The 26,482-nt window shown below is 42.0% G+C and overlaps 1 protein-coding gene and 1 long non-coding RNA gene across 2 annotated transcripts in view; both read left to right on the forward strand.

Annotated features, from left to right (window-relative positions):
• The window catches only part of Tmem156 (transmembrane protein 156), a 36,392-nt gene extending 25,403 nt beyond the window's left edge, over nucleotides 1-10,989 (forward strand). Inside the window, exon 6 of the mRNA XM_090343166.1 lies at nucleotides 10,880-10,989. Within this exon, the coding sequence (XP_090199292.1) occupies nucleotides 10,880-10,989 (110 nt within the window). The remainder of the gene's footprint in view (nucleotides 1-10,879) is intronic.
• Nucleotides 10,990-12,308: 1,319 nt separating this feature from the next.
• Nucleotides 12,309-23,854, forward strand: LOC150055862 (uncharacterized). Its single transcript, XR_016537472.1, has 2 exons — nucleotides 12,309-12,599; nucleotides 23,819-23,854. It is a non-coding gene; the product is annotated as an uncharacterized LOC150055862 (long non-coding RNA).
• Nucleotides 23,855-26,482: the final 2,628 nt, after the last annotated feature.

The raw sequence follows: 26,482 nt of genomic DNA on the forward strand, positions 1-26,482 counted from the left end.
TGAGCCACAGCTCTACTTCTGGCTTTCTGGTAGCTGGCTGGAGATATGAGTTTCATGGACTTTTCTGCCCAGCCTGGGTTTAAACCATGATCCTCACATCTCAGCCTCCTGAGTAGTTAGGATTATGGGCATGAGTGGAGAATTTAATTTTTCAAAGGAGGAAATAGTCGTTCCCCGGGTGCTTCTCTTATCATGTGCAGATACAAGGAACACTTCATGCTGTTTTCCTGGACTGTTGGATTGCCCTAGAAATCCTGGCCATTTCTAGTTTCCAGTCCTAATATTGAATTCTACGGTCTTGCCTGAGAAAAATTCAATAGTTCCCTTGTCAACTCATATAATCAGGGGAATCACAAATTTTAAGTCCCAGCACACCACAACAGTAACGTTATAAGATGTGTTTATGAGCCTAGGACTTTTCATTCACCCAAGGAAACTGGCCTTAGCCATGTTTTCCTCTGCTAGCTCTCCCTAAAGATCCTCTAGCTTTATGACCAAGTATATAATATTAATGTTTAGTGCAAACCAAGAGGTGATGGTCTATTTTGAAACCCAGAATCCTGTGGGAACTCAGCATGTTCAAGAGGGAAGGAAGATGCTGGCTTCTTATTTCTATTCCTTTAACCTGAATGCCATCTCCCTCCCCATCACATTCCAGTTGCTCTTTCTGAGTGAGAAGGAGAAAGGAAACTGTCTCCTGGGTGCCATTTCTAAGGCTGCTCTTTGCGATGATGGATTATAGGCAGCAGTGAGCATGGAAGGAGAAACTGTGCCAGTGTGCTTTAGAGGAAAGGCAGTAACACGAAAGGAAAAATGTAGTTCAAGCAAGTCACTATGTCTTTGTCACTGCTATGCCACCTTCAACAGCCTTTGGTTGACTCTAACTATTCGTTTTCCAATGTTCTTCCAGTTGTCTAGGGACTACAAAGTCAGTGTTGTCACACATGCATGCATGCACACACACATACACACACACATACACACACACACACACACACATGCCTGAGCGTGCGTGTGCACACACACACACACAGGCCACACCTCCCAGCATGGTATAGCAGCACCACACAGGATCCAGCCCACCTGGGAGGCATACAGAACACTACAGAATAAAGGAGTCACCACTCTACTGACACATGTCATGCAACATGATGTTTCAATGCCTCCCACATGCTCCTCTAGCCTGAGAAACATGACAGCTTGTGTTGTTTGTCTCGGTACAAGTCTACTTAGCATTGGATTCATTCAATGGTTACCTGCACATAGCAGTCACTTTCTCTTATTCATCTTCATATTCCTGTCCCCAGCATAATAGCTGGTATGTAGCTCATGCACAATAAAAGTTAGAGGGGAAAGAAAGAGCTGGTGAGCAAGAAAGCAATCTTACGGATTGGGAAAGGTGGAAATAAATGCAGAGACCAGGAATAGTTAGAGAGAACATAATTCTGCTTTGACACCAGTAGCTCATGTCTGTAACTCTACTTACTTAGGAGGCTCAGATCCAGAGGATTAAGGTTCAAAGCCAGCCCAGGAAGAAAAGTCTTTGAGACTTCATCTCTAAAACACTAAGCAAAAAAGCTGGGTTAGGCCTGGGGTGTGGCCTAGTGGTAGAGTGCTTTCCTAAATGCACAAAGACCCGGGTTCTGTTCCTCCATACCATACACAGAAAAAGTGTGTGGCTCAAGTGGTAGAGTGCTAGCTTTATGAAAACTCAAGGACAGTGCCAGGCCCTGAGTTCAAGCCCTAGAATTGACAAAAAAAAAAAAAAAAAAAAGAAGCCAGGTTGTAGGTATGGCTCAAGTAGTAGAGCTCAAGCTTTACAATCACAAGGTTCTGAGTTTAAACCCTAGTGTTACATAATAATAATAATAATAATAATAATAATAATAATAATCTGGGAAGTGGTGCTGTAGCTCAAAGGGTAAGGCGGTTGCCTTGAGCTGAAGAGATCAGAGACAGGCCCAGAGTTCAAGATCTATGACCTACAAAAAAAATAATAATAATCTGGATGTTGGTGGCTTATGCCAGTAATCCTGGTTACTCAGAAGGCTGAGATCTGAGGATCTAGGTTCAAAGCCAGTCCAGGCAGGAAAGTCTGTGAGACCATTACCTCCAACAAACTACTCAGGAAAAGCTGGACATGGCACTGTGGCTCAAGTGGAGGAGAACTAATCTTGAGTACAGAGAAGTCTGGGGACAGGGCTGGGGCCCTGAGTTCAATCCCTGAGACTAGAAAAAAAAATTCTGTTTAGCTGAAGACTATAAAGAACATTTCAATTTCATAAACTGATAAGAACGTCAAAGAATAATGAAAAACACTGACATTTGGAAAACTGTAAAATTGATCTTAAAAATGTACCTCTAAGTGCAGGGATTTCTAGTTCTTCAGCTGCTTCATTAACATGGAGAAGGCCCCGGGTTCAATACTACCCCTGGGGAAAAAGAAAACACTTCTAAAAACAGTGTTTAATAGGCTTACCACATTGAGAGCCATGACCAGGGGTAAGAGTCGTGACCTAGGATCTCAATCATGGGCTTCAGATCCTAAAAGCCCACTTGACTGACTACAGGCACAAGTGAAGTAGTAGAAAACCAGTAGATAATCAATAGAACAATAGGCAGGTTAGGCACTCCGAGTTCAAAGAATAGACAGAAATTGGAGGGGCCAAAAAGTAAAAAACAAAAACAAAAACAAAATACAACCCCGAGTCCTAACCCCAGAACTAGTCTATAATGAGAATGACCTTGCTTCTCCTATCTCTGGTGGCTCCTTTGAGCAGTTGTGCCCTCTTCCTCAACCTCCCCTACCCCAGAAAGTAGCTTTGCCTCTCTTCCCAGAATTGTAAGTCCCAAGGAGAAGCATCTGACAATGGAGTACAGTACACAGAATGGAAATCTGAGTGGCAGAAAGAAGAGAGGAATTATCGCCTGCTCTGGCTTTCTGTGTACCTGCGATGTCTAGAGATGTGTATATATGCCCAGAGAACAGGCAGACCATAAGTATTTTTTTTTCCTTCTTTAGTGGGTCATGGGGCTTGAACTCAGCCTGGGCACTATCCCTGAGCTCTTCAGCTCAACCTCACTACCCTTGAGCCAAGCCCCACTTCCCTTTTTCTAGAGGTTAATTGGAGATAAGAGTCTCAGGTCCTTTTGTGCCTGGGCTGGCTTTGAACCTTGATCCTCAGATCTCAGCCGCCTAATTAGCTAGGATTATAGGTGTGAGCCATGGCATGCGGCTGCAGGCCATAAATATTTCTAATAGAAGTTTCTAGCATTAGAGCTGCCTTCAATGCTGGGGGTCATTTCATATCTATCCCCCCAAATCCCAAATAGGGGGATCTTTACAACTTGGAGTTCTTCACCTTTCAACACTGAATTTTTTCAACTAAACTTTATTAAACTCTGTCTGCAGGCGAGCCATTACGCCAACACTGGGCTAAGTGGCATAACACAGGCCCTCTTGCCATCACAGTTAAGGAGATGCTGTACTCAGCTGCTTAAGGAGTACAAGCATCTCATCAGGCCCCTTTCCTACATACAACCCATACACACATGATGTTTTGATCCATTTCACAAGGTATTACTTTTCTTCTGATGAGAAAATGGAAGCTGGAAGAGTTTAAGTTGACTAGTTTAACTAATGTGGAAGGGTTCTCAGGGAACATTAAGAAAGTAGAATTTTATAGTAAGTACCTGACAGAGTGGGTCACTGGTAGGGGGAATTCAAACTCAGTTATGTCCAAACCCAAAGCATGTGTGAGCATGATAGCAAACTGGGCAGCTGCTAGTTCAGGCACCTGATCAAAACTCTTCTTGATTTTTATGTTTCACAATGGAAACTGTGACACAATGTGTTCTCTATATAAAGTAGCAGCTTGTGTGGCGATGTGAGTCATAAAGAAATCTGCCAGCGTTGGCTGAAATGTTTTTTGCAATCAATGTTGGTGAATTTTAAAGGAACTAGGGGCAAAGAAAAATGGAATTTTATTGAGTAACAGAATTAGTAAATGTCAAAAGTAAGTGGGTGGCCCACTTTATATTTCCCATCAATTAAAACTAATGGCTATGTAACATTATAATTTGCAACATGCTTATGGTCAGTATAATAAAGACTAAGCAAGTTTCAATTTCCTGCAGAAGAGAAGATAAATGACTGGGGCCAGATGTTTTGCAGCCCAACAAGATAACATGAAATTTTAATTTCTACTTGCTTAACTATAATATTTATGACTCTTAAAATCCAGAGTTGGGTTCATAAAACAGAAAGGTTACATCCCTCTGCTTGATTACAGAATAGATGCAGAGGATGGCTCTTTGCGGAAGGAAATTCCTACATGTGAAAGGACCTACTCATTGATAGCATGATTTATTCCATCCATTCATTGACTGCCTTTATGTGGAAGCCATTTATACCAGGTCTGGAAGAGCTGATGATAAAACACATGCATCTAAGCATCCTGTCTGGTTTCACTCAGATGGTCCCTGCCTTGCTTTCCTTGCCACCCTCCTACTTCTCTCCCACCCAGGCTTTGTCTGTTTCCATCCTTTCCTCTAGATCTGTCTTGACACTTCCTCAAGGGAAATAGTCCAGGATTCTAGTCAATATCATGAATTTCTTTGAGGCAATTGTCACTGCGGCCATTTTTATTTTCATGCTAGTATTTGGTGGATGTTTTTCACAGGAGCCAGTTAGCTCCTTTAAGTCAGGGAAATCCTTTGATGAAATTCATGCCTGCATCCCCAGGCTGGCACAGCGTATTTATAAGGGTATATAGTAGTTAATCAGTAAGTATGCCAACTAAATAGAATGTTCTATCAACTATGTTGAAAGGCTATTTCTATCTACAAAGACCTTTCCAAGTACTTCTCCTCCTCCCTAAATAGTAGATGCAAAATTTTCTTCACAGAACCAAGGTTTGAACCCAGGGCTTCATCCTTGATAAGGAGGGGCTGTATTGCTGAGCCGTATCTCCTGCCTTATTTTTCCCTGGTTAATTTTAAGATAAGGTCTCATCTCCTGCTTGAGCATGCACCTTGTCCACAATACTAGAAAACAAACAGCCTTCCCCCTCCCGGAAAACACCAGTAGAGAATTCCACTGGTGTCATCTCTTGGAGCCTTATAGATAGATGCCTGCAGTGTGAAGTAACTGGGAATTGGATCAATGGCTCAGAATATTGGCAGATGTCAATTCAAAGAAATCTCTTTCTGTCATTGCTAACATTAGATAATGCCGCAGTCATTTAATTTCCATCCTCATTTGATTTTCTCACTACAGTGGAGTAGTTTTAGGATCATGGTTCATAACAGACAGGCTGTTGAAGCTGTAGGAAGGTTAGCCCCTTAAATAATAGAAGTCTATTTTAAGCTGCCATCATTGGTTTCATTAGTCTTAAAGAGCGATGGGCTGTTTTGAGCCTGCAGAAGAGCACTGATGTTTTTATGGGATACAAAGGTCAGATGATGTCCAGTGATGCTGATGTTCTGCATTTTCACAGCAATAAGAGATCATTAAAACAGGAAGATCTTTATGAAACCAGATTAGACTTCAATGACACTCCCCAGATGAGTGGAGAACTCCTCATCTGTCTTGACTAAGGCAATCAGTAAAGCTTAGTACCATTCCTTCAGTTTGCAAGGTCTTTCGAGGAAACCAAGTAGGTGATAGGTAACAGTTTACGTGATTATCATCACTGTCTCTGTGAGGAGCCATGATGGCTGAATTTCCCAGAGTAGGAGAGGACATAGGGTCTTTGTTCCTCCTCATCTATGTTCCTAGAGGAGTTGGAGCAGAACTCTAGACAGACTGTAAACAGATGCTGGCATACACATTCTGCTTTGCACTTGGTACAAAGTACACACCTGTAATCTAGCTACTTGAGAGGCTGAGAGATCTGAGGATTGGGGTTTGAAGCTAGCTGGGGCAGATGTCTTATTTGCAATTCACCAGAAAATCGGAAGTGGAAGAGCACCCAGCTTGAGTGACAAAGCTCAGGGACAGCACTCAAGCCCCGAGTTCAGGTCCCATGACTGAAAAAATATAAAATTACTTTGGGAAGTTGAATTATGTTCAGTTGCCAGAGATCATAAACACAAAAGGGGAGAGACATATTTCTTGAAAGGAAGAAATAGCAATTGCACGATAGGGCAACCTAGCATTGTTATGGACAGAGTGATAAGGCATGGAGTTTCTACTTAGAATCAAAGTGTTTACTGCTGCTGTCAAACTGTGTGCTATATGCAGTCAGGGAAAAATTTATACTGAAGGTTTTTTTTTTCTTTTGGGGAGGCTGGGGCTCTTTAGAGGTTCTGGGGGAGGAAGTCAAACTTGTTTTGGTCAGAGATTGGACAAATTCATCAAAAGACATTTGTGAAGTTTTCAAATGTTCTGCTTCTGTTACCTAAACTGTTGGTGAAGGAAACTATTTCCCAGTGTACACAAGAACAGCAACAAAACCCCCTCTGTTTTAGTTGTGAAGAAGGTATTAAAATGACAGATATCCTACCTTTGGGGCTTTTTTTTAATCAATTTTTTGAAGTTTTGCTATTAGCTTATAAGTTCCATGACTTTAGCTCCTAGGAAAAACAGAAGATAAGGCAATTATTCCAGACTAGCCATTATTTTGGCATATGATAGCATTCTATAGCACGTAATGGTTACATTGTACTGTAAAACATCAGCAAAATGAATGAATAAACAAATGATAAGCAGTTAGGCTTTCCAATCAAAAGAAATCTGCTAATTTTCATTGGCATTTAGTTTTGTGGATTGGCTCTTTTGATACTGCATTCTTTAAAAAGAATAGCTTCTGACTAAAATATGGTATTCAGAGATGGATTCCAATAGTGTAACTGCTTTGAACAATTAACTGATTGGTTTAACAACATGAATACCATGAAGCTGACGCATGTTTTGTCTGAGATGGGGGAGGGCTTAAGGAAGAGTGGAGCGATAAAGCCAGAGAGGACAGGTAGGTGAGGACAGGCCCAATACTCCAGGATTGGAGTAGAGGGGGAAGCAGGGACATGCATCAAGTTCATTTGAACCTGTAAGTTGCTATGTTGAGTTGAAACCCCTTTGTATAGCTACTTAAAGTTAATAAAAGACATGCAAAATAAAATGACTTCACAATTAAAAAACAACTAGAGATGTCCTAAAAAAAAGTTTCCAAATCTCAAATTCTAGAAGTTATGAGATGCTTTGCTAAAGCATTTCATTCACCAAATGTTGGTATAAACAATTATTTGCCAAGTAAATGAATTCTGAAACTTTAATGTGTATCCAAGTCAACTTGGAAATCTACAACGTTCAGGATCTCAGGCTTCTATGGAGGGAAATTCAAATTCAATAGTTCTATGACAAAACTCAAGCATTTTTTTTTTTAAAAAAGCATTCTGGAATTTTTCAGGCCTATGATCTGATGATCACTATAATGCTTTTCTTTTGTGTAACCTGTTACCACAAACTTTCTGACTAAAAGCATACTTTTAATTCCTCCCTCCCCGCCCCCCTCTCTCTCAGTCTTGTTTTGTTTTACCATTCCTGGAGCTTGGACTCAGGGCCTGGGTACTGCTATGACCTTCTTTCACTCAAGGCTAGCTAGATTCTACCACTTGAGCCACAGCACCACTTTTGGCTTTTTCTGTTTATGTCTTACTGAGGAATGGAACCCATGGCTTTACGCATGCTAACACTAAGCCACATTCCCAGCCCTATCTCAGGGTTTTTTTTTGTTTGTTTTTGTTTTTTTGCCAGTCTTGGAGCTTGAACTCATCTTGCTGACACTTTTTGCCCAAGGCTAGTGCTCTGCCACTTGAGCCACAGTACTACTTCCAGCTTTTTCTATGTATGTGGTATTGAGGAATCCAACCCAGGACTTTGTGCATGCTACGTGAGCACTCAACCACTAGGCTACGCTCCTGGCCCCCCATCTCAGGTTTTGAAAGTCGAAGTCTGGGCCTAGTATGATTAGGTGTGGCTTAGCTGGGCATGGCTTAGCTCAGGGACTCTTAAGGCTGAAATCAAGATGTGTGTTCTCATTAGGAAGTTCAGTTTACAAGTTCATTCAGATGAATGGCAGAATTCACTTCCCCTCCCCCCCAGTCATGGGGCTTGAATTCTGGGCCTGGGTATTGTTCCTGAACTCTTCAGCTCAAAGCTACCATTCTACCCCTTGAGCCACAGTACTACTTCCAGTTTTCCGGTGGTTAATTGGAGATAAGAGTCTCATGGACTTTTGTGCCCCGGGTTGGCTTTGAACTACAATCCTCAGATCTCAATCTCCTGAGTAGCTAGGATTACAGGCGTGAACCTGGCCAGAATTCACTTCTTACCTACAGTGGGGGGGGGGGGGGGCAGGGCCTGGCTTCTTACGGGATGTCTATTGGAGGTCACCTTCAATCATCCTTCAGAGGACTGGAGCTGCAGTCCTCAGATCTCAGCATCCTGAGTAGCTAGGATTATAGGCAAGAGCCTCTGGCACAGTGGCTCTTCAGTGTGCTTTCTTAGGCCAGCAGGAGAACTCAGCTTCTATTTCAAGAGCTTTTGCCTTATTAAATCAGGCCTTCCCAAGGTGGTCTTTCTTTTCACTAATTCAGAATCAAAAGCAAAATTTGGGAGAGTAACTGCACCTGTAAAATCTCTTCATCTCTAAGTAAAACCCCATTCTATTTATAAAGTTCTGCCTGCACTCAAGGGAGGAGCCTGAAAGGAAAATGTATTCCAGGTGGTAGGAACTGGGGATACTATCTCAAAACTCTCCCTACCATAATTATCCACCGACACCCACGGGTTTGAAAGATAGAACTCTGGAGAGTTCTAGGAATTTTCACTGTGGGGTGGGGCTGGTACTTACTGACAATAAAATTTAAAAAAATATAGCATGGCTGCTAGGGGCTCAGGTGCATTGGGTCTACGAGGAGATGAGCAAGGAGCTCTGGAGGGAAATGCTGAGGCTCAACTGATTTCCATTTTTGTCCTAATCAGCCTGAGAGTGCTGGGAAAACAATGCAGAAGTGTTAGAATAGGAAGCGTTCTATTGCTCGGGCTTCTGCCTGTCTCTTGGCAGATGGTACTGGAGTAGCAGGGATGAGTGTGAGAGGAAAGATCACATCACCAGAGATGAGAGAGACCTGGAGGAGTCAAGCTTTCTCTTTCATCATAACCCAAGTCAGGGTCCCCTAGGAACTTGTGACTCCCTCCTGAGAGCAGTACCCCACTGACCTGACTTGGCCTCCCTCACTTCTTCAAGGTTCTTTTTGACATTACCACAGTGGGGTCCCAAGTCTTCAACAAGTGAACTAGTTGTGAAAACAAATCACATCTAAACCATACCGCAGATCAAAGGGAAAAAGGATGTTTCATAATTTTGTTATAAAAATAAACAATAAACTCAACAATGTAAATCACTGAGAAGTTTTAGTTATGTATAATCCATAAAAAATATTAAGCAAAATAATAGCAAAGCACCCATAAAACGGTTTTAAAATCATACACACACACACACACACACACACACACACACACACACACACCCCACAATGACCAAGTGAGGCTTGTTGCAGACATAGAAGAACAGTTTGACATGAAAAAATATGTTATGGGGGCTGGGAGTTTGGAGTAGTGGTAGAGCGCCTGCCTAGCATGAAGACCCAGGTTCGATTCCTCAGTACCACATACATAGAAAAAAGCTGGAAATGGTACTGTGGCTCAAGTGGTAGAGCTCTAGCTTTGAGAAAGTCCAAGGACAGCACTCAGGCCCTGAGTTCAAGCCCCAGGACTGACAAAAAAATACATTATGTCCCTCACATATTTCAACTTTGAGAAGGAAAATGGTTTCATTATCTTTATAGATGTTGAAATTTCACTTGAAAAATGATGATTAAAAATTGTCAGAGGATTAAGGTCAATAGATATTTCTTGAGCATGATAAGCTATGTCTGTCCCACACAAACAAAACACCTAGAAACCTGAAACACTGTAACACTTAAAACATACCCAGCCAGAAATTTTCAGCATGGCTGCTATTCTACTCTGCTTGCTGTTTATTACAAATATGATTGAACACAATTAGATAAGACAGAAATCAGAAATAAGAAGGATCACTTATTTTGCAGATAATATAATTTTGTACTTGAAAAATCTAAGATAATTTCCAAAAACCTTATAAAATATAAACATTTCAACAAGGGGTAATATATAAATTAATATAAAACATATAAGGATTTATATAAGCAACAACTAGATAGAAGAAATACTGTATTTAGACCAAATATATGGAGATAAATACCTAAGAATAAACTTATTAAGGATATGTGAAGAAAATAGGCAAGACTCCAGGTCTTAGGAAAATAAAAACGATGCTGAGATACAGGACAGCTGAACTTGCTAGCTGATCTTTAGGTCCACTGAAAATATTACAAAAAGGAAGGATTTATTATAGCATCACATAGTCATAGAGCAGGAAGACTGATTCAAATTCATCTGATTTGTGTAACTTTGTAAAAATTGTCCTTGACATTGAGAACATAATAGAAGGAAATGCTTTCAGTTCATTTCCAGACTAAGATCTTTTCTTATTACTTGACGTTGTGCTTTAAAAAAGGAATTTTTTTCCTACATTGCTTTTCTTTCACTATACTTCAGGTGTTTTGTGCAGGAGATGGAGTGCCAGGTAGGTGAGGGAAGGAATGGAGGAACAGAACGAGAGTTGGCGGAAGTAGCTTCAAGGTATGAGAACTGCGCAGAAGGAGATGTCGTAAGGGATGCGAATGGCCAACAGTCTCTTTGGGAGGTAGACGTGGCCCTCGCACTCTACCTTCTTACCTCTCACGCTTTGCTTGGACTACATAGAGGCTAACACAGCTCTCCTTTTAATAGCTGAGTCCACACAGGGGCTGCTTTTGCCTGCAGTCAAGGAAACACTCCCTCCCATCCCAGAACTAGAAGCTCCTTCCTCAGTTTACCAGCCAGAAGCGCATACATGGTGAGTGAAGACTTGGCTTGGTTGACTGTTTAGTGTGGCTGACCCCAAATGACATTTCTGTCTGGTGGTAGGAGTCAGGAAGTGAGGATGTTACTACATCTGTTCTTCGGACTTAGTTGATGTGAACTGAAGTCACCTCTTTCTCCAAGATGCAGGAAGGGTCAATAAGCAAAGCTCTCAGGCTATTAGACAAATCCCTTTGTCTGTTCAAATGCCCCTGAAACATCAGCTCATCTCTTGGCACTGTTTGTTCTGGAGGTGAGCCATCATTCAAGCACAGCATGAGAGCAGGGAAAGTGGATTTTTGTTAAAGCAGGACCACTTCCCCACCCAACTGCTGAAATAAAATGGCTGAAACCAAACCAGACCTGCTGTGCCTGTTTGAAGTAACTCCTGTGAGTTGGTCTCACCGGTCACCAAAGCAGGAAAAAAGAAGTAGAGGGCAGGCTTAGATCAAGTGAAGGACAGAGCCATAGGCCAACAGGAAACTACACGTTTGTGTTCAGGCCGAGAGAGACTGAGCTTATTTAGTGCTGTGTCTTAGTGTAGTCAGGGTCTGTGGCCAGTTTGGACCTCTCTTGATAGAATGTGCTGTAGTCAGGAAGCATTCCTGGACGTTGGGTCTGATTCTTCTTAGGCTGGGCTCATTCTGAATTGCTCCAGGTGGCTGACAGTGAGCTCTGCTTGATTCATTAAATGCCTCTTGAGCATCTCCTGTGTGTCAAGAATTCTATTTCTTGGAAAACAGAGTAGTCAGTGAGAAGAGAGATGAGTGTAGGAAAACTCCAGTTCCATTGAAGAGTGTCAGGTGACGTGACAGACATTCCCAGGGGACTAGGACAGACCCTTGCATTTGGAGGATGCCTAGCATTTACTTGATGCCTAATAAAAATAAGCTCCCTCTCCCTCTCCCCCTCCCCCTTGCCTCCTCCCTCTACCCTCTCCTTCTCTCCCTCCCTCTCCCCTGTTCCTCTCTCCCTCCCTCTTCCCTCCCCTCTCTCTCTCCTAGCATGGAGAAATGTTCTAAATGAAAGAAACTTCCATGAACACTCAGGCTTTCATTTAAGATACTTGGAAAGCAAGCCAGATGGTCAGGGAATCCTAAGCTTTCCTCCGTCCTAGGCTGGTTCATTGACAGACTACACACACTGTCCCTCTCAGAGTGCAATGGGGAGGGGGGTTCTATCATGTAACATATGAGTGGATGATTGAGAATGATGATGATTGAGAATGATGATTACTTCTTGGTGTTCTTATAAGACACAGTTTTTGTAAACAATTTAAAAATATCTTTTACCAATTCTATTTTAGGCCATTGTTAACAAATCTTTTGTTTGAATAATGTTTGCTTTTTTTTCTTCATCTTCAGACTATTGCTAGGCAATTTGGACCAAATCCTTATGAAGGACACACATACGGTGTTTTTTGGAAGTGAGGGGACTGGTACCTGAGCCCCATGTGAGGACACACACGGGGAGCAGCAGCAGGGACGGCGAGTAGCTGATGAGAAGCAGCTGGACAATATTCATTTGAGCCAGGAGATGAAGGAACTGAGTGTTTCGAGGGATGAGTCATGGAAAACAACTAAAAAAAAAATGGGAAAAGCAAGAGAAGGTTCACTTGCATTTTATTCTATCATTGTGAAGCTAAACTCACAGTTTTAATTGTGTGTGTGTGTGCGCATGTGTGCTAGGGCTTGAACTCAGTGTATGCTCTGTCCCTAAGCTTTTGTGTTCAATGCTGGCATTATACATACTATTGAGCCACAACACTAATTCTGGTTTTTTGTTTTGTTTATTGTTGTTTTGATGGCATAAGCCACTGCTATCCAGCCTAAGGTTTTAATTTTAAGGAACAACAACAAAAAAAGGAACAAGGATGAAAACTTTCTTTCTCTCTTATTGGGCCAACGTCCAATAAGATAAGGATTGGATAACTTTTCCTATGCGGATGTTTGCTTCCATTGGTAAATTTATTTTCTGACATCTTTATGTATGAGTAAAATCACTTATCTGAGTGGATCTCTAGAATTTAACAGCTGGTTTTGAATTCATAATAAGTGATGGAGTTTAGGACATGCCACCCCAAAATATAGCAACTTGACAGATGGAATATTTTAAGGTGAATGTGTTAGAGAAAGTGGTGGAAGCAAAAAGACCACCATGATCTTTCTCTGACACCCTTCTTCCCTGAAGCAAGTCATACAACCTGTTCTGCCTTTCTTTCCCACAGATGGTAAGACTCTGTCCACATGAGAGGCGCCTTTCCAGTAAGCAGGAGCAAGAGCATCTTTATGCCCATGCATAAAGAAGCTGAACAATTTGGCTTGCCCTATCATATTTCCCCATGAGTTTCCATTCTTAATATAGGAATATGAAGAAAAACAACAAAACAACAACAAAAGATAGCTGTTGGTGCTGGTGGCTCACTCTTGTAATCCTAACTACTCATGAGGCTGCGATGTAATAGGTTCAAAGCCAGCTCAGGCAGAAAAGTCTGTGAGACACTTATCTCCAATTAACTACCAAAAGACCATAAGTGGAGTTGTGGCTCAAAGAGCAGAGCACCAACCTTGATAGAGATATCTTAACAGAAATGAATGATCTAATGTACAGAAGACTTACTGGTGCTCCCTTTTATTCTAGATCATAAACTGAAATTTTAATTGAAAAGTTTAGGAATGGAAGATTTGGCAAAATGAATTCTTAATGTCTTTTTCTTGGCTCTACAGTGCAATTAAGCAGGTGAGTCAGCTCAGGTCTGGGATTTTTCGGCAGGAGCCACACTCCATGAGGTGTGACTATTATACAACTTCTGAAAAGCCAAATTATTATTTCCTCGCACATCACTTATTATGTTCTGACAAATGACTTGAAAATCAGTGGGAACTTGGCTTGAAGAAGGCATAAATTAAGTTTCAAGTTCAGTTAGATCGTGGCAGTTTTCCAGGAGCTAACTTCACTATTTATGAAAGTGAAAGACTTTCATGGACATGGGAACACCCAGCAAAGCGCTTAGGGGCTAATACAGGACTTGCATGCTGCTTGGGAAAATGGTAGATGCAACGCAGTAGTGAAGTGTCATCTGTAGTGACCTCCTGGGAGAATTCACAGGAAATCATTTCTGGTCAGAGAATCAGTAGAAGGCTACTTTGGAGCAAGCCTTTGAAGATAGTTTCTCTGGTCTCTGAGAATCTTAACCTTCCCAAGTACATACTTTTATCTTCTTGTGGCCCTTTTCACAGTTATTATTACAATCAAGCAAATAAATTCTTTCTTCTCAGGACAGTTAAAGTTATTGGAGAGGACTATGGAAATAACACTGCTATTTACTAGAAGAGCATATGTTTTGTGGGTTACCAATTAAGACATCTCCATGCCAGGCATGGTAATACATTTCTGTAAACTCAGCACTTTGGAGACTGAGGTTAGAGGAAAAGACCACCCAGTTGTATTTATTTTGGCTATCTAGCCACAATTGACTACACTAAAAGAAAGAAATTTCAAAAGAAAATGACCTGTTTATCTACATATAATGAAGGTCTCAGTCAAAATGATTTTAATGAGCTGGGCACTCACACCTGTTAGGAAGCATGAGATTTAAAGGCAGCATGGTTCTAGGCCAGCCTGGGAAGGAAAGTTCAAGAGATCCCTTTTCAGTGGGAAGCTGGATGTGTTCCTGCCAGTCTGTTATTCTACCCATTTCCATGCCTAATGCAGGAATAGCTCAGAAAAAAAACAAACCAAAAACAAAAAACACCCCCGCCAACATAAAATGCTGAGCAGTACATAAACTCCTCCCTAATGGAAACATCAGATCTGCACCTTTTTTTCTTTCTTTCTCTCTTTCTCTCTTTCTTTCTTTCTTTCTTTCTTTCTTTCTTTCTTTCTTTCTTTCTTTCTTTCTTTCTTTCTTTCTTTCTTTCTTTGCCAGTCCTGGCTTGAACTCAGGATCTAAGCATTGTCCTTGGGCTTTCCTTAAGGACAGTGCTCTATTGCTTGAGCCACAGCACCGCTTCTGGCTTTTCTATGTTTGTGGTACCAAGGAATCAAACCCCGTTCTTTGTGCATGCTAGGCAAGTACTCTACCACTAGGCCAAACTCCCAGACCCCAGATCTGTTTTATTAGCAATTTTCTTCAGTGAAAAAATTCAATGAATTGAAGTTCACTAGAGTCATGGGTGGACTCCCCTTTGATTAATAACATATAGCCAAAGTGAAGGTCTTTCTTTCACTGAACATAAGACCTACCACGTGTGACATAGAGCATGACAGGGACAAATAACTCGAACCATTACAAAACAGTCTGGCTAGGGGTCAACTGAGACTTCAGGGCCTCAGCATTATCCAAGGCTGGTGTTCTACCACTTGAACCACAGCACCAGTCCTGGCTTTTTTTTTTCTGTGTATGTGGTACTGAGGAATCAAAGCCAGGGCTTCTTGCATGATAGGCAGGTACTATACCACTAGGCCACACACCTGGCCCTCAGTCTTTACGTCTTAAGGGACTAGTTTAATCCATAGTTGAACTCCCAGTGCCAAACTGGACATAGAAATATCCAATGAGTATCTACTAAATGAGTGGAGTATATTGGAAAATTAGAATGAGCAGAAGACAGAAATTTGGAAGACTTCCTGGAAGAGGGTTCACTATTTCCAACAAAAGAAAATCATACAAAGGTAATTGGGCAGAGTTTATAGAATGGGGGGGCACACATTCAAGGTCTATCTGTCTATCTTCCAACACACACACACACACACACACACACACACACACACACACACACACACCACCTCAGGTGCATACACATGAGCTTCTGGCATTCAGGAGATAGAAGTGGGTTCTCTTTATGAATAATAACTATAAGGTCTCCGTTTTCAAGGACATTGCAATAATTAATGTATGGCAGAGAGGTATTATGCTTGAGAATGTCAGAGTTCTGCAGAGGAAAATTGACAATATTGTGATCTATTGCAAGATTTTTTTACACGGTATAATTTGAGCTTGTAACTGCTTAGCCAATTAAAGATTAAGCAGGCAGGCCTGAAGTGCTACTGCACAGCTGAAAGACTGATTTATTACCCAAAGGTTATTAGAATTCAGGGAAGCCAGATTGCTTGTGAGCTGTACCACCCCCTGTAACCCGGAGACAGGACTCCAATGCCAGATTCCAGGTTCCTCTCAAAGCTACTCATTAACCCACCTCCCCCAAAACAGACTCAAGGAGTTGAGTATGGAAAAGTAAGCTATTCAATGGTGGAGCCAACAGGTTCTTTAAAAAAAAATAAAATAAAATATATATATATCTATATCCCAGTTCTTGAATCATCACAGGAAGAACGTTGTGTCTGGAGACCTACAGAATTTTTTCTATTCTGCTGAGGTTATATATACCGTGTGTGTGTGTGTGTGTGTGTGTGTGTGTGTGTGTGTGTGCTTGTACTAGGGCTTGAACTCAGGGCCTGGGTTCTATCTCTTAGCTTTTTTCAAGGTTATCATTCTACCACTTGAACCACAGCTCCACTTCAACTTTTGGTGCCTGACTGAAGATGAATGTCACAGATGTTTCAGCTTGGGCTGGCTTTGAAGTCCAATCCTCAGATCACATCCCCCAAGGTAGCTAGGATAACAGGTGTGAGCCACTAATATCTAGCTTTCTTAATGGATCGCTTTGCTCTGATGATTTTATGTGATAATTGTGTGTGTGTGTGTGTGTGTGTGCATGACAGTTGCAATAAATGTTTATGGACTGACTGGATGGGTTGAGAGCCGACTAGAAAGATGAAATAGTTTCATGAAAATCAATAGCTGTTCTCTTACGTTATCTTACAGTATGCTTCAGTTTTGCTTCTGGCAGGAAAATAAAATGTGGCTACTTTTAAGAAGTAGAAAGCCAGCATTTAGATGTAATATATGGAAGTTCTTATTCCCATTTTAAAAATCAGTGAGCCTTTCATTCTGTAAGCCTGCTAATTTCAGACCATTTGATGCAGAGACTGATCAACTGCTGCCTTCACAGTACGACCGGCTGGAGATGAGCTGCTCACTCATCTGGGCACTGCTCAGCAAGCTATGTGTTGCTTTGTGCATGACTTCCTTGGAGAAAATGGGAGTCCTCGTTCTTCTTCCTATCTTTTTTTTCTACAGACAAAGAGATAATTATTATTATTATTGTTTTTTAAAAAAGCATTGGAGGCCAGGAGTTTGGCCTAGTGGTAGAGTGTTTGCCTAGCATGCATGGAGGCCCGGGTTTGATTCCTCGGTACCACATACATAGAAAAAGGCCGGAAGTGGTGCTAAAGCTCAAGTAGTAGAGCTCTAGCCTTGAGAAAGTCCAAGGACAGTGCTCAGGCCCTGAGCTCAAGCCCAGGACTGGAGGCACTGGGTGCGGTAGCTCATGCCTGTAATCCTAGCTACTCAGGAGGCTGAGATCTGAGGATCAAGGTTCAAAGCCATCCTGGTCACTAAAAAGTCCATGAAATTCTTATCTCCAATAAATCACCAGAAAACTGAAGTGGTGCTGTGGCCTAAGGATTAGGGTGATAGCCTTGAGCTGAAGAGCTTAGGGACAGCACCCAGGCTCAGAGTTCAAGTCCCATGACTGACAAAGAATGAAAGCAAGCAAGCAAGAAAATGTAATCCTAGCTACACAGGAGGATTTTTTTTTGCCAGTCTTGGGACTTGAACTCAGGGCCTGGGCACTGTCCTTGGGCCTTCTTAAGGCTAGCACTCTATCACTTAAGCAGTACTTCTGGCTTTTACTACACAGGAGTATTTTAGTTGAAAGCCTACCTGGGCATACAAGACTGTGAGAATCTTATCTCTAATTAATCACCAAAAAGGTAGATGTTATGGCTCAAGTGGTGGAGTGCTAGCCTTGAGTGAAAATGCTAAGGGGCAGCATCTAGGCCTTGAGTTTAAGCCCCAGTACCAGCACACATACATATTACCAGGAGAGTAATTCTCCCTCTGAGTGAAATGGAGCTGGACGAGCAACCCCCATCCTTATTCAAGCCCGACACCTGATTTGCATCTACCATTATATCATAAGCTTGAAGAGGGAGAGACAGAAATTGCAGATGCAGAGTTAAATTCCCTTGTGTTGTATTTGTCAAGATGAGCAGATTGCAAACTACCTCTTGCAAATATGATATGCATCTGGGCATCAAACTAATAACTCCAAAGCACAAGCTCATTTATTTACATGGCATTTCTCTCCAGAAGTTTCTGAGATTGATTCTGTAGTCATTCTGTACCCCAGAGCTGTGCAGGTCGAGTAGGAAGATTAGAGAGAATATTGGAAATTGGAGGCTTTTTGTATCCAATGAGGCAGAAATAATAAATGTTTCTATTTACAAAATCACAATCTTTACAAATGATTCATTTTCTTTCTTCTTCTTTATTTTTGTCAGTCCTGGGCTTGAGCTCAGGGCCTGAGCACTGTCCTTGAGCTTTCTCAAGTTTAGAGCTCTACCACTTGAGGCTCATCACCACTTTTGGCTTTTTTTCTATGTATGTGATACCAAGGAATTGAACCCAGGTCTTCATGCATGCTAGGAAAACATGCTATCACTAGGCCAAACTACCAGCCCCAAATTATTTGTTTTCAACACTCAGTATTAATTATGGAGGCACATCTAAAGTATAGGAGTACACATCTTTAATCCCAGCACTTTAGAGGCCAAGACTGGAGGTTCATGAGTGGGAGGCCAGACTGGGTCACTTAGCAATCCCTTATCCCACCCCCCCCCCAAAAAAAAAGAAAGAAAGAAAGAAAGAAAGAGGAACACTTGGAGTTGTGCTGAGAAAAGTGAGGAGCAATTTATACAGTCATCAATTTTGTGTTAGAAATTTACAAGAAATTGAAACCACTTAGCTTACATGGGTACTTCTGGCTGCTCTTGAAAATGATCCGAGCATCTTAAGGTTCTCATCTCTGAACTCTCTATCAGTTGCAAATTCTTTTGCTTCTTGCTTTAATTTTTTAAAATGTAGTTACATATTTATCTGCTAATGGATTTTTTCATTAAAAACAATCTTATAAAGAAGACGAGTTTCTTTCTTTCTTTTCTTTTCTTTCTTTCTTTCTTTCTTTCTTTCTTTCTTTCTTTCTTTCTTTCTTTCTTTCTTTCTTTCTTTCTCTCTTTCCAGTCCTGGGGCTTGAGCTCAGGGCCTGAGCACTGTTCTTGGACTTTCTTAAGGCTAGAGCTCTACCACTTGAGCCTCAGCACCACTTCTGGCTTTTTTCTATGTATAGGGTACTGAGGAATCAAACCTGGGTCTTCATGCATATTAGGCAAGCACTGTACCACTAGGCCAAACACCCGGCCTCTGGAGTTTCTTTTTATTACTCTGTTATAGTCTCACATTTTTCCCTTCCTATTTCACTACTTTCTACCTCTTTTTTTTTTTTTTTGGTCAGTCCTGGGGCTTGAACACTGTCCTTGGACATGTTTTGCTCAAGGCTAGTGCTCTGCAACTTGAGCCACAGCACCACTTCTGGCTTTTTCTGTATATATGGTACTGAGGAATCCAACCCAGGGCTTTGTGCTTGCTAGGCAAGCCCTCTACCACTAGGCTATGCTCCCCACCTCCTTTCTACCTCTTGCAATATGTTTATCTTTTGCTTCTTTTGTGCTCTTCCTGGGCTTGCATTTAGGACCTGAGTGCTGCCCCTGAATTTTTTTGCTCTAGGCTAGTGCTCTACCACTTGATTCACAGGTCTACTTCTGGCTTTTTGGTTATTAACTGGAGATAAGCGTCTCATGGACTTCTGTGCTTGGGCTGGCTTTGGACGGTAGTCCTCTGATCTCAGTCTTCTGAATAGCTAGGATTAGATGTGTAGGCCATTGGCACTCAGCCACACAATGTTTTGTGTTAACAGTTTGGGCTATGTGTGGGGTGGTATTTTTTTGAGCATGTGCTTTCATTTTTAGAGAATTCATGGAGCTTGAACTCTGGGCCTGGGCTCTGTCCCTGAGCTCTTCAGCTCAAGGCTACTGCCCTGCCCCTTGAGCCACAGCACTACTTCCGGTTTTCTAGTGGTTAATTGAAGATAAAGAGTCTCACGTTCTTTAGTGTCCGGGCTGCTGGCTTTGAACTGAGATCCTCAGATCTCAGCCTCCTGAGTAGCTAGGATTACAGGCGTGAGCCACAGTGCCTGGCTTCCATCTTTTTTTTTTTTTTTCCTAGCCAGTCCTGGGCTTGAGTTCAGGGCCTCAGCACTGTCCTTGGACTTTCTCAAGGCTAGAGCTCTACCACTTGAGCCTCAGCTCCACTTCTGGCTTTTTTCTGTGTATTTGGTATCGAGGAATGGAACCTAGGTCTTAGTGCATGCTAGGCAAGCACTCTACTGTCAGGGTCCTTCATCCCCAGTCCCTCTCGGCTAGTAGGAGGGATGGGGAAAAACACACCCCGACCAGTCCAAGCCATGAGAGGAAAGGGCCACTGTCCTCCCACACTCAGCCTTCCTTCCCTGGAGCACAATCAGAGACTCCACGCAGCCATCAAGGCAGGAAAATCTCTCCAATAAATCCCCTCCTGAGGAAGTCCCTCCAGCTAATATACCCTCACTTTAGGTCCCAGCAGAGAGTGATAAACAATAACACATCTGTAACCAATGGTAAGCAAGTCTTGCGCCCTGCCTCTTGCCTTGTCTCAGCAGAAAGTTATTAGACATGGCGTTACTCGGCCCCCAACACTCTACCACTATGCCAAACTCCTGGCCTCCATCCTTCTTTTTTTTTAACTGCTACATAAGATTTCATAGTACAGTATACTACAATTAACTTGTTTTTTGTGGCTCAGATTTTTCATCTAAAGTCTATCAACTATGAAGAGTCCTGAAAGCGTCCTTTTAACATGAATTCTTCAAAGTAAAAACTCTAAATTCCATGGATAAAAGTTTAGACATTTCTGAGTTCCCAATTCATAGTCATTTATGCCACACCAAATATTGTAAAAATGGGCCCCGGTATTTCCATAGTTAACTGTGGTAGTGAGCTTGTCCTCACAGTGATAAAACACCTGACAAAATCAACTCAAGGAGTGGAAAGGTTTATTTTTGCTCACAGTGAAAAAGGCTAGACCTTGAGCTGAAGAGCTAAGGGACAGTGTCCAGGCCGAGTTCAAACCCCATGACCTTCATAAAAGAAAAGGAAGGAAGGAGGGAAAGAAGGGAGGAAGGAAGGAAGGAAGGAAGAAGCTAGAGTCTGTGGTCAGCTGGCTCTATTGTTGTCAGGTCTGTGTTACAGTAGAAACATTATGGTAAAAGGATGTAGCAGAAGAAAGCTTCCTCATGGCAGCCAGAAAGTTAGAGAAAGCCAGACAGGATGGGGACAGGGATAAGATGTACCCCTGAGTTTTCCAATTTCTTCCAACTAGTCCCCTCTTAAGAGCCTCCTAATAGCCTCCTCAGCTACAGCTTCATTCATGGATGAACTTAGAGTTCCCATGATCTAATCCCCTCTGGACATTACTGCAAGACAAAGCCTCAATGGACAAGTCTTTGAGGGACATGTAATACCCAAACCACAACATTAACACTTCAAAATATAACTTAACCAGATATGTTTTTGCATTGCTAATGGCATTATAGTATGATTGCTTCTCCCATTGTGCAGATACAGATTTTGACATAGTTGAACTTTGACATATTTGCTCATTCAACAAGTACTTATTGAATACTTACTATGTTCCAAACATTGCTTTAGGTGCTGGGGACTTGGTAATAAATAAAACCACTGAGAAATTCCTACTTGGATGGAAATTGCATCCTAGTGTAAGGCAGAGATAAGACAAACACTGTAAGACAGAGAAGACAAATAGTAAGCCAGAAAGGGTACTGGGTACAGATATGTCCTAGTGAGAAAATGAGTGAAGACCTGAAAAGAATGGGCAAGGGAGTTGTGAGTGTGGCAAAAGAAGCAATTACCTAACTAAAATGCTGTCGAGGACCAATTAGTCTTTTCTGACAGAGAAATGTCCAGTCACAGCCTTGCCGTCCCTTGCTTTTGTTTCTTGTCCTTTATCACTTCCTAGCAGTGGTATTTTCCCTTAGACAGTAGACGTGGAGGCAAAAGGGAACTTTTTTCAATGAGTAATGAATCAATCACATGGAAGGTTTAGAACAGGGACAGTGGACATACGGGCTCTCTATTGTCTTCTGGGATCTAAGTTACTGGTAGGAAAAGCATGGTTAGCCCTGTGACTGGGAGACTTGTGAAATTATGTCTCTGCTAGAAGCTACAGGATTGAGAGGGAGGAACCCATAGATTAGCTGGATGATTTTGTGTAGTTCAAGGAAAAACAAACATTTTCTCTTTATGACCAAGATAGTCACTTGTCTATGGGTTCTCTGTCTAGTGTTTTATAGACTGCCTAGGTAGAAATTTATTTCTTCTATTTTTCAGTGAGGTCATCATAAGCAGATTACTTCTTCTCTCTGAGTTGCATGTTTTTTTCATCTGTAAAATAGGCAAAATAACAATAGCTATGCTATAATATTGATAGGGAGGATTAAGTGAAATAGATGTAAAGTGCTTAAGTATGGAAGCATATATACCACCATCACTGTTGTTGTCATCATCGTCATTGTCATCATCATCATCATAATCATCTTCACTATCCTTTCCTGAGTATAACATGAAACAGTAAAGCTGGAGTAGGGAGGCATTATTTAACCCTTCTTTAAACCATTAGTCAGTATCTCACAGATGCAGCTGAAAGGTCTTGTAGAGAAGTCTAGAATTTTCAAGGCAGATAAAGCATCTTAAAACCTGGTGTTCCAGAAAGGGGCAGAGAGCTCAGGATTTTCAGCAATGGTGTTGATGGACAAATGGGCTTCTCATTTTTATGTCCAAAGGGACATTTTTACCAGAGAAGAGGGCGGGGAGGAGATGGAGATGTCTAGCTCTCAAAGGCACCTGTGAGACAGGATGCTGTGCTGTTGAAGACCAGGACTCTGCGTGATGTAAATGTCTGTGAAAGGATAAAGCAGCCTTCAGTGAGAACCACCCAGGGGCCCAATAACCTCATGTGGCTTCATTCTGGGTCTCCTTAGTCCAGCTTATTCTCAGTTGCATGGAAACAACCAAAGCTGACAACCCAAGCTTGCAGCTACAAATCTGCCTCACAATTTTAAGAGAAGCTAAGCCTATAAATCTAAGCATTGAGATACTCCAAAATAATATATTTCTCTTTTGTTGGAGAGCTCTATAGCATAGTCCAAAAGGCTGGCTAGTCAGGGTAAATGGATCTGGGTTTCAATTCTGCCTCTGGGCTTACTGGTTGTTTAATGCTGGGCCACTTGTACAATTCTCTGTGTTTGTGAGCAGTGGACATGACAATCCTATCTACCCAGGAGGGTGACTGCAGCTTAAATAGCATCAAGCAGAGAGAACATTCAGCTCAGAGCCTGGCACACAGCACTTATGTATTATGGCTGATATCACTGGATAGATAAGTTTACCAGGAAATGGGAGACTGTACTTGTAATGCAAATTTAGAGAGAGAGAAGGGGAAAGAGACACATGGTTAAAAAACAAAACAAAACAAAAAAGCTGGTCCTGGAAGCTGGATACTTAATGATAGTCAAAAAAACAAAATCCTGAGAGAAAAGGGATAAAGATGGCAGAGGTCCCAAAAGCAGAAGCTTGGCGTTGCCTTTTGCCAAGGTTCATCCATCTGGCCTTGGCTTTGATGCTGCCTTTTTCTTCCAACTAGCACCCAAGAAGCTAGGTGGTGAAACCAGGGGAGGGAGGCAGACGAGCCATGGACTGCTCCACATTTCTTTACTTGGGGAAGTAGTTAAGAAATACATCATTCTTTTGCAGGTCACAATTCCATGGGGCATTTTGAGGCTGAAAGAAGAGGCAGGCCTGTCAGGTGAGTGACAGCAACTCCAGGCTCACACAATCCTGTTGGCTGACAGTTCAAATAGAAAAAATAAGAGAGAGACGAAGAAAAATCCTCTCTGATCCAGACAAAGGCAAATTTAGTTGAAATTCCAACATAAAATTCTAACCCTTATAACCACAACCAGCTGCTATTTCTGTCTAGTCTATGATGATCTAGACACCAGAAATTACAGGGACTCTCTTCATGCATTACTTGCTGTTTGGACTGGAATAATTTAATTCTTGCCAAAGGTTAAGTGTCCAAAGGGTAGAAGGACTCATTATTTCTAGTGAAATAGAAAAGTGAATAGTGAATAGAAGAATTATTGAATAAAAGACATTGCAATGAGCATCTAGTATGGATGAAAATACAAGATAGGAACATAAATCTGCCTAAGGGATGCGAAATCTAGAAAAATAAAACATTTGTTTTCTTTTATGTGAAGAATGGCTGGTCTGAATCTGCTCTCGTGGCATTACAAATTCTAATCAACTATGAAACCAGAGCAAAACTGCAGCTCTAAGATGGATTTCCAGAATGATCTCCTCTGCTGTGCTTTATAACCCGAGGCATAGGAAAGTAAGTGGACATTAGGATGTAGGACAATCTGAAAAGGAAGATCAAAGGGACATTTGTTTACATTACCAAAAAAGTGAGCTTCGCCCAGCAGAATGCCATTTGAAATTAAGCATTATGATCTGCCCCATAAGTCCAGTGTACACACTGTGTGTGTGTGTGTGTGTGTGTGTGTGTGTGTGTGTGTGTGTGTTTTGATTTAAAGAAGTGTAATGGCTATTTCACATTTTTGTCCATTGCTCCCCTTGGATGTTATGCTCTGGACCTCCACTAAGACTGGCTTTCTTCATTTTTCTTTCTTTCTTTCTTTCTTTTTTTTTTGCCAGTCCAGGTTTGAACTCAGGGCCTGGGCACTATCCTTGGGCTTTCTCAAGTCTAGAGCTCTACCACTTGACACAGCACCACTTCCAGCTTTTTCTGTATACATGGTACTGAGGAATCAAACCAGGGTCTTCATGCATGCTAGGCAAACACCCTACCATCCTCCTGGCCCTGGCTGCCTTCATTTCTAACAGGCTTAGCACAACCATCATGCATAGCAGTAGCTTTCAAGGGCTGTGGATTTCTACCAAGCACACAGGGAATGCTTCCATTCCAAACCGCTATTGAGGCTGCTCTCTGATCCTAAGCACTCACCTTCTGCTGCCATAGTTGCTGTCCCTATCTCTTTAAGCTTCTGGAGCTGAGATGTGCAGTGCCTTTCTTGGTGGGTGTGGGCCAAGGCCTGCTCAGCCCTGCCACAGCCCCAACTCCTCACTGAACTCTTGGCTTGAGGCACAGCCTAGATGCAGAAAAGGCCCTGACTCCTGTCCTCAGTGGGGTGGATTATTTAAGCATAGGCACAGGCTTTAAGATGTGGGAATCAATTTAGCTCTTTGGATCTCTGTCAATACCAAAAGACAATTTCTATTCAACGAATTTTTACTATGAAATATGCTTTGGACACTTTAATAAGGCACAGACATTGAGCTACATTCATTATTTAGACTAGAACTTACTTTGCACTAGAGGTAAAAGAAACCTGATGTGCTTGTTCAGGGTAATTGCATAGAGTACAACGAACCCAATTTGTGTAAAGGATTACTGAAGGGATAAAAAACCTCCATAGGAAGCTTGCTAAATCATTTATTCCACAATTCACTGCCATTTACCCAGATCCACATGTTGTACTTTGTTGGCTTTTAAAGCAAAGTAAAGCAAAGCAGCAAAGATTTCGAGGTGAGGGGGAAAACTAGTATTAAATGAGAAATCCTGAGCTGGGTATGGTGGCTCATGCCTGTAATCCTACTCAGGAGGCTGAGATCTGAGGATCAAGGTTCAAAGCCAGTCCTGGCACAAAAGGACCTGAGACTCTTATCTCCAATTAACCTCTAGAAAATGGGAAGTGGGGCTTGCCTCAAGGCCGTAGCCTTGAGGTGAAGAGCTCACAGACAGTACCCAGGCCCAGGGGCAGGGTGGTAGCCTTGTGCTGAAGAGCTCAGGGACAGTGCCTAGGCCGAGTTCAAGCCCCATGAAAGAGAGAGAGAGAGAGAGAGAGAGAGAGAGAGAGAGAGAGAGAGAGAGAGAGAGAGAGAGAGAGAGAGAGAGGAGAGGAGAGGGAGAGGGAGAGAGAGAGAGGGAGAGAGAGAGAGAGAGAGAGAGAGAGAGAGAGAGAGAGAGAGAGAGAGAGAGAGAGAGAGAGAGAGATATCGATCCTGGAGGGTGATTGTCTGGTAAGGGGTTAATCCCTTAAATCATGTCTCTCTTAAATAATTCACAGACCATCAAGCAGAGAAACATCTTTTAGTCTGTTTTCACGGGCAACTTTCAACATTCTATTATAAAAGATCAATGCAATTACCAGTCACTTTAATTTTTTTTCTTTTATTGCCAGTCCTGGGGCTTGAACTCAAGGCCTGGGTACTGTCCTTGGACACATTTTGCTCAAGGCTAGAGCTCTGCTATTTGAGCCCTAGGGCCAAGTCTGACTTTTTCTGTGTATGTGGAATTGAACCCAGGGCTTTGTTCATGCTACATGAGCACAC

This window comes from Megascapheus bottae, chromosome 13, assembly GCF_031878675.1.
Source record: "Megascapheus bottae isolate mThoBot1 chromosome 13, mThoBot2.hap1, whole genome shotgun sequence".
Taxonomy (NCBI): Eukaryota; Metazoa; Chordata; class Mammalia; order Rodentia; family Geomyidae; genus Megascapheus; species Megascapheus bottae.